Consider the following 8,974-nt stretch of genomic DNA (forward strand, 5'->3'; position numbering starts at 1 on the left):
CTTTCTTTCATTCTTTCTTATGGCTTCACTGTCTTCTAATTAATTGTATCTAATCTCATACCAAATGTTTTTTCAAGACCAGAAGTGGCAACTTACTGGTACTTCTGAGTAAAAATGACTTTGCAGATGATGACTGCGTATTCTGCAGTTGGAGGTTTCAGTGCCTCATTGCCTCTGTTCCCGTTACAGGTGCATGTGACAGCATTGCAGCGATGAGTGGAATTTTAAAGAGGAAGTTTGAAGAAGTTGATGGCTCCTCACCTTGTTCCTCTGTGCGGGAATCAGATGATGACATTTCCAGCAGTGAAAGCGCTGACAGTGGTGATAGTGTCAATCCGTCCACTTCTAATCATTTTACCCGTGAGTACTGAAGTTGTGTGTCTACAGAATTCTTCCTGATCCTCAAAATACAATTAATTTTATGGTTAGATAGACTTGATGTTTTTAACAGATGTTTGAACGATGGACTCTTAGCGGTGTTCAGTTTGTGACTTGCTCAGAACGACTTAGCAGTCTTGCACCCTTTTGCTGTCTTGTTAACGATGTAAAACTATTTGTCAAATATTTGAAGTCACTTGGAAGCCCCTACCTATTTGCTATTCAAATTATGTCGTTGTTTGTAGTTAATGTTGGGAATTGTGCTTAAGGTATTTCAAACAATTACCACAGGGGAGGTGCTTTAGATAAGTTTGTTTGCTTTCCTTAGATAAGTGTAGTGCAGTTGCCAGCTATCTGCAGTATTGTATTGGTGATGCTGGTGATTGGTGGTATTTCTTTTCCAAAGAAAATAATAATGAGCTTTCTTTTGTTTGAAATTATGAATGGAACACATTATTGCAATGCTTTCTATTCTTCATGTAGGGGAGAGTATCTCTGTACTAGGCAGTGTTTTTTTGTGCACATAAGAACTTGGTTAACAAGACTATGTGTGCAGCAGATATATCTCGGAAGAATGGATTTATGGTAGTTTTATGCTATTTGTTTAGGTGGCCATACTGTTTTAATAGTGAACTGTATGTTGTCAAAAGCAGGGGTTCTCCTCCTTCAACTCTGTTGTGTATAGATCTCCCCACTGGAGCTAGTGGCTGTAAAGCTGTTTTCTTAACATTGTGGACCAAAGAGTAAGTGAGGCTCCTCATCAGTGCCCATACACAATGGGATCCTTGTAACTGTGGTTTAGGTTGTGCCTAGAAATTGTGTTTGTAGCATATGGTATGAATGTTCTTGTATTGATTCGTCTGCCAAATGCCACTGTGCAGTTTGAGCTCGGGTTTGGACATGAGGGTCCAAACCCTCTTTGCTCTGGTATGAAACACTCCTGTGCAAAGGGTTACACAGGCACAACTTTTCAAATGGGTTTACATGTAGCAAGCTTGATGTGTTACGTTATATTTAAGATGCAGGACTAGTCGGGGACCTATTTTATTGAAATGCCACAAAAGAGTAAGTGACCCAGTAGATCCCTTTGGTAATATTAAGAAATGGTTTGGTGATAATATCATGTGTGTGCTGATCTTTTAACTTCTGCATCTGTTTAAGGACTTGGATGATTATTCATCATAGACTGAAAGCAGTGCTTTTACATCAAACAGTCATTGCCACCCACATACAAGACAGCAATTTTATTGGGAATACACAGATCATACAAAGAAGGCTCGTAATTCAGGGGAAAAACTTGGAAGTTGTAATACATGTATGTAACAATAAGCTTTGATTGTAGTTGACACAATAAGTAATTTAGTTTTTTAATAAAATCCCTAAGGGAAACTACAGCGTTTCAGTGTTATGATTAATGATCCATATAACTGAGATATTTGTGGTCAGATTAATAAATGTTTATTTGTGTGCTCACTCACACATACACGTATATAGAAATAGTATGTTACTTTTTAAAAAATACATATATACAGATATCATTTGACAAAACAGAAATAGAGTGAATTGTTTGCACTTTTAAAAAAATACTGTCTTTAACATAGATGCAGCAGCCTGAATTCCAATACATCAGTACAGAATAATCCCAGTATTCTATTAGGAAGAAAATATAAGTATACAAGGAAGAAAAGAATTGAACATTGGTGTCACATTTGAATAGGCAAATCTCAAGGTCCTCAAGGAATAGACTTTTGGAAACTGGTTTCTATGCCACTGGAACGTGGCCTCTTTCAGTGTAATGTTCTACTTTGCTCTTACTGTGATGCAGTGTACTTGCAGGAGTTTGATAAATGTGATAGATGATTCAATCTCAAATAGAATTTTGTAATTAAAGGTTATAATTTATTAAAAGAGTAAATGCAAGCAAACAGCGCTGGGTGCGTGTGGAGTCTGCGCTCTGCCTGCGCACACTGTACAATTCTTTTTCCGGGTTTATATTTCTTTAACTAATACATATTAATTAAATTTCTCAATATGCCTATACATATGCATAACCTATCCCCGCTTCATATTATAATTAGTTTTCCTCCTATTTGCACTTGTGCAGTATCTTCTGTTGGTGGTCGTCCTTATCTTCTTGCGCAGATTCAATTACTTCTTGGTTTTGTTTTTTTTAAAAAACAGCAGGACCGGTGTTACCGATTTCTGAAAAAAGTTCTTAAGCAACTCTTTACATTGTGTTTCACTTCCTCCCCATCTGGTTTTCTTGTAAAGACAAACAAGATAACCCCGAAGGTCACTGGTCACTCCTTCCTCATGATCTCAACATTGTTTTTCATGACCTCAACATTGTTTTTTCCCAACACGAATCAGACTGACATATCTCACAATAAAGGTGGTAATTTTTTATTGGTAAGAAAATAGAGGATGTTGATGCTCAGATGAAGTATAGAATGGAAAGGTGACTTTATCCCTGTCTTATTATTTGCATCTTGCACCCAGACTCTATTCTAGTGTACATCGTTATTTTGTAAGTTTACTAAGGACACTTCATGTTGCACCTCATTGGAAAGTCAGATTTTCTTAATTTATTGTTAAAATGCTGCAAGTGAGATTTTTCACCTCCTTCTTCTTTCTTAATATTAAAGTATGTAATTTACTTACATGTTTATGCAATCAACATCTACCTGTTGAGCACTGTTAGAAGAACCACTCTGCCTTAGGCACATCTGCTATACATAAGAGCACCTCTGCACTAAAAGGGTGAGTCTTAGTGAGGGTGTATGATAGTAAAATTTAATGTGTTCACAGGAAAAATGAATCATGTTTATATTTAAAATAAATGCAAAGAAGTAAAGGCAGATGCTGAAAGATGTTTTTAACTCGATAACTCTAGAAAAAACAGAGGTTTTGTTGAGATTGGATTTTATTTAGTTTTATTCTTCTCACATTTCCTTGAGTCTTCCTGTGCTTTGATTCTGGAAGGTGTTTTAAATGGAAAATTGGTGATTTTTTTATACACACAGGCTTTGTTTTCATTTTGGTTTCTATCAGTTGGTTGACATCAGTTGTGTCTGTGTGATGTTGAATGCACTACAGGCCAGGATCACTTTTCTTTGTATGTGCTTCTATTTTTATTTTTTTTTAAACGTCTAGATTTTTAAAACAGTACTATTTGAAAAAAGCCTATTTTGAGTTCTAGGAAGTGATAAAAAATGAATTGATCCTACTGAGCTACTTGGCCTTGTCTTGTTAAAGCAGAATGTGTGGAAGTTGTCAGTGTTCGTACTTCATGAATGCATGTGTCTTACAGATCTAAGTCATGCTTGCTTGAAAGTTTCATGCAGATGTGTTGTACAGTAATGCAACTGTTAACAGCGTACATTGAAAGGTGTTCATTCTTTAAGCACATTTATCTCCCAAAATAAAAGATAAGAGCTTTCCTGTGTTGAATATTTGAATCCGTGCTTTTAAGGGCCTATGGAAAGGAAGAGTTCTGTGAGATTTTTTCAGTAAACAGACTGGAATGAGTCAGTGCAGAAGAAAGACTGGCCAGATTCCTTGCCTTCCTTACATGCCCGAGTACCCCCTGGGTGGAGGTTATCTTCCTAAGCCGTGTCCTGACACTTTGAACCATTTTCTTGTCTCTTTTGTTAGACACTGACAGATCCTGTGTGCTGTCTTCCTTCAGGTCTGTTGTCATATAAATAAGTATCAAGTTCAGTATAGACTCATTTACTGACTGGAAATGTGCAGGTTGTGGGTAACCTGTAGTCAACACTGAGATCTATACATTAATTCTTTAACTGAGCTTTTTAAAAAAAGCCTAACATGGCCCTCTAAGTCTCATTTTTCCTTTCTAATTGTCCTGACAGCAAGCAGAAGTTTGTGTATACATCTATCTAGAATAGCTGATGCATCTCGGTATTTACACAAGCCTTGAAACAGTAAGTATACGGTCAGATAAACAAGAACCTTTCGGCGATCCTGCTCCATTAGCCTCAAGGTCAGTTTAACCTGCCAGCTAAGTGAGACACAGCTGGTGTGGAGTACTCAGGTGGGGCAGAACCACCAAAGAGAGCTTCGATCTCAGCAATTAATGCTGTAGTGTGATGGCAGAAATACATGACTGAGGTGTTCCTAAGTGCTATCTGTTATGACTATTACACGGGGTTACGTACAGAGTTTCTTTAACAATATTTCCATTTAAATAAGTCAAGACAGTGACAAAACAGCAAAAAAACCTCACAAACCCCAAACTAAATCCCTTGCCTAAGTTATAGACATCTTTTTCTGAGTCAGGAAATGAAATCACAGTCCATAAAGCATAGACTACTGTTCATAACCAAAAAATAAATAAATGTGGTATTTTCTTGGTCAGGTATGTGCGTATATACATCTGCACATTTTAAAACCTTCTATCAAATGGTGATGGAGTGTCTTCATTACCACTGGCAGATATAATCCCTACCACATTTTTTACTTCCTTTTCTCAGTCTATTGAGGTCATTTCACTTTGGTTCAGCAAATGCCGCAGATCTGCCTTAATGGATGCCAAAGCGTATTAGTAACTGTTCCACGTCCTGTCCCATTTCGTGGCCCCTCCTCCATGTTGGAAAGAGGGATGTTCATCTTCAGGTAGCGGTGCAAGCATGCATATACAGTATTAGTCAGGACTTAGAATATTTTTTTCCTTAGAGGTACATGGAATACAGGGCAGGAGCACACCCAACGCCATTTCAGCTCCTTCCAATTGCCCTGTTGAGCTCCGGCACTCTGCTGCTGTGTTTCATCAGCTCCACAGCAAGTTGCCTTTGCAATTGCCGTTGAGGATGTCAGCACGACATCCTGACAGTTCCTACGATCGTGTGTGCTGGGTTCCACACTTCAGGTGTGGGGTATTCTTGCCTTGTGGAGGTACCCACCCCTAAATAAATGTAAGTTGCAGAATTGCACGCAATTGAAAGAAAGGAAGACCTCATAAATTGAAAGAAGGGAAGGCCTCATAGGGTCCTGTCTTTTGCACTTTGGTGCTGGTAAAAACTCCCCATGCCACATTAATCACAGGTGCATCTCCTAAGAGAAACATATTTTGAGGAGCTGCTGCTTTCCTCTGCCATTTCAACTCCAGTGTAGTGTAGCTGACACTTTTGGAGTAAGGCCTTTATTGCAGAGGCTTTTCTTCTTCAACTGCAGAGGCAGGTGAAGGCTCCAGCACCAACTCATCTGACCAGGTGATCAGCAGAAGGCAGAACCGTTGCAGTCTTGTTGATATCCACCATCTGTATCTTGCCATTTACATTATCACTGTCATTAGCAAGGTTGTCCTGCAGTCAGCTGTAATCATCGGTCCTGTCATTCTGCTAATTAGGGTACTGTCCTTAAGAGTATTAGATGCCTTAGGTTCATTATGAATGTGGCTGGTCAGTAGGGGTTCTGAGAAAACCCTTGGGTCTCTAAATGCTCTGATTTTAACGTTAAAGGTAACAAGGAATTTGAAAGTACAAATACATCCCCGCTGCACTTCTTGCCACGTGGCTCAGAAGTACTGTGTAACCTCATCTGTGTGTTCCTGCTCCGGCAGGGGGATTGGACTGGATGAGCTTTTGAGGTCCCTTCCAATCCCTAACGGTCTGTGATTCTGTGATTCTGTGATACTGTTTTGAATATTCTAGAGTCACTGACATACTGAGATTGCCTCATCTATATGGCCATGCAGAACTTGGAAGAAGGTATCAAATCTTTTGAAATCCTTAGGAAGGCGTAGCTTCTCTTAAATAATCTTTATGTGAAGGATAAAGATTTATTTGGTGTGAGGTCAGTAGCATAAGGCATTACCTGAGCTTTGAGCTTAAGCTGGTTAACAATAGAAATCCAAATGAGTTAAGGTGGTGATACTGGCTTATTGTGGGAAAACACTTAAAAGGTGTAGCTGAACGCAGGCATTCTTTTTTTGTGGTATGTTGCAATTACTCATATTGCCTGCAACCAGGCTTGGAATTTCCTTGTTAATGAGGAATAAGTTCTTGTTATTTGTTGACTCACATTATGAAGTGCAAACAGGTTGAGAGATTTGTGATTTTCACGTAAGTCGTCTGATCTGGGTTGTAAAAATCAAAATGCAAAGAAAGTCAGTGAAAGGTATTGCAGTGTCTTTGCTCAGATACTCAGAGAGAATGGCAGGGCAGGGTATGCTGTGGCAGGATCTTGCCTGCTGTCATCTGGAATAATGACTACTGTAGAGGGAGTTTTTAAAAAATGTAAAGACAGGCTGGGAGGTAGGCTCCCACTGGTTTTTAGAACGATTTGTGCAACTAATTCTGTTTTGGAAAAGTCCTCTTCTATAAATTAGTGCATTTCCTATACTTTACAAACAGAGGGACAGTTTTTGCTTCCATTATATTTTTGTTGTCTTAGATAACATCAAAACATTTATTTTGTTGAAGATTTTCGTGACAGATACACAAAATATGTTTGCAAATACAAAGTCAGGGCCAGCTAAATGGGTGGTGGTGTTTGTATCAAATGGCTGCTCACAGAAGTCACCAGTAAGATGTGACAAAGGATTGCCTGTAAGGTCTTAGGAGAGTTCAGCAAATACAGCCGTTATGCATGGATGTTCCTGCAGGGATCTGTGGTAGCGACTTTCTTCCTCATACTGTTTGAAGCTGGGGCCGAGGTCAGAAATAATCATCTGCAAAGCCGCAGCTGGCATTTGGAGTGACTGGTGAGGCAAGAGCAGTTACCTGTCCTCACTTCTCCCTGCAGGCTGGTTGTATTTGCAGAATGGAGAAACTGGACTGCTGTGATGAATGTCTCAGAGCAGCATTCTAGAGAGAGGGTGCTGAGAAGTAAACCTCTCACTGTCATTTTAGCAGTAAAATTCCACATTTTAGCATGCATCCCAAAAATTTAGTATTTCTGTGAGATTTTAGACAAAACTCTCACAGCGAAGTAAAATGTTTGAAGTATGAATTAAAAACCTCTCCTATTCATGTTAAACTTGTCTATAAGCTATAAGTATTTCTGAAAAACCTTTTCAAGTGTGACACAAATAAATGTAGCATTAGGCAAGCGTTCCCATCGAGCCCTTCCTGTGAGCTGAATTTAGTATTGCCTTGACCAGAGAGGAAGTTACCAGAAGGATGAAGCAGTGAAATGCTCACAGCGTTGTCCCTGTCCTGTCTCATTTCCACTATTAATTTACTCCCATAAAAATTGGGAAGCAAGCTGGCTTTTGTAAGTGTTGTTCTGACCTGGACTACCGTGATAGGTTTGGCTTTGCTCTTCTCTGGTGTTAGACTTGATGAAACTGCACAGGAAAGTCGTGGAGCAGCTGGAGAATGGCGTTAATCTGTCTTACTGTAGTGCTTTATATGGCACTAAGAGTATGTAAAAAATGGACAAATGGGTAGTAGAGTATAAGAAAAGCAGCATTTCCTCTGGTTTAAGATAGAGCTTTAATCCAAAAGGCTGCTTCATACACATTTTTTCCAGTGTTTTGAAATTTTCAGGTGCCTAAGATACTTCTGCGCTGGTGACAATGAATTGCCATGCCCTCATTGATGCGAGAGTGCTGGTAATTTGCTGGGTAGCCATATGGTTCACATTTATTTTAATGTGTGTTTGATATCAGGAGAATAGCTGAGGCAGCAGAAGAATGTGCTTATGTCTTGGAGTTCAGCCAGAACTGAGTTTATTTATGTTTTGAAATCAAAGAACTACCAGCTTCCTCAGTCAAAAATGTTTGAAAAACAGGGTGGACTTAAGATGATTTTCCTTTCAGGATTTTGTAAAAAAGGAAGCAGGCTTTGCATTTCATAGAGCAATACGGCTCCACTGGGATCCCCTCCCAGGTGGGGGTTCTGGATGCTGCTTTGCTCGCTGAACACACAGAGGGAAACGGTCTGTCTGCCACTGGTTTCACACGGCTGTAGCTCTGCTGCCCAGAGCGCAAGATGAGTGTTGAAAGGCAAATGAAAAGCGCAGCTGTATGGTGTGTTTTACGTGTGTGAGAGCAGTTCAGGAAAGCTTAGTTTCAGTCTGCCAGCACAGCATTACTGTTGCTTGCCTATTTCATCAATTATAATTTATTCATATGCAAATGAGACTTAGATGTTTCTCATGAAGATACACTGGACTGTTAGTGTAAACATGGATTTTCCTCTTTGGAAAATTACTTTTCTTGGGATTTGAGAGTTGGATGGGCCTATGATGACATCTGTTACCAAGACATAAGAAATACATTATGAATACTTACAATAAAAACTGAATTTTTCATGTGTGGAAAGAGTTGGGGGGGTTTGTGTCTTTGATTTTTCACACATTCACAAATAGATAAATATGAGTTATTCTTAAGGGAGAGAGCAGAAAATACAGCTTAAGGTGGAGAAGGAAGGGGCACCAGAAGCAGCTGCAGAACTTTATACCAGCGGTGGGAGGAGGCAGTGGCTGGGGGTGCTGGGTGCAGGTGGCACCCACCGGTGTCTTCCCCCTACGCTCTCTGGGCTGGGGACTTCCTCGCTAGGTGGGTCCCTGTGGGTGGGAGGGGTTGGCAGATGAACGGCTCACCCCCTGTGCAGGGGCCAGCAGGAAGATC

The 8,974-nt window shown here is 39.8% G+C and overlaps 1 protein-coding gene across 1 annotated transcript in view; it reads left to right on the forward strand.

Annotated features, from left to right (window-relative positions):
- Positions 1-212: 212 nt before the first annotated feature.
- The window catches only part of CSRNP3 (cysteine-serine-rich nuclear protein 3), a 24,587-nt gene continuing 15,825 nt past the window's right edge, over positions 213-8,974 (forward strand). Inside the window, exon 1 of the mRNA XM_010189852.1 lies at positions 213-360. Coding sequence (XP_010188154.1) covers positions 213-360 — 148 coding nt within the window. The remainder of the gene's footprint in view (positions 361-8,974) is intronic.

The sequence above is a fragment of the Mesitornis unicolor genome, unplaced genomic scaffold (assembly GCF_000695765.1).
Source record: "Mesitornis unicolor isolate BGI_N332 unplaced genomic scaffold, ASM69576v1 scaffold52078, whole genome shotgun sequence".
NCBI classification, from domain to species: domain Eukaryota; kingdom Metazoa; phylum Chordata; class Aves; order Mesitornithiformes; family Mesitornithidae; genus Mesitornis; species Mesitornis unicolor.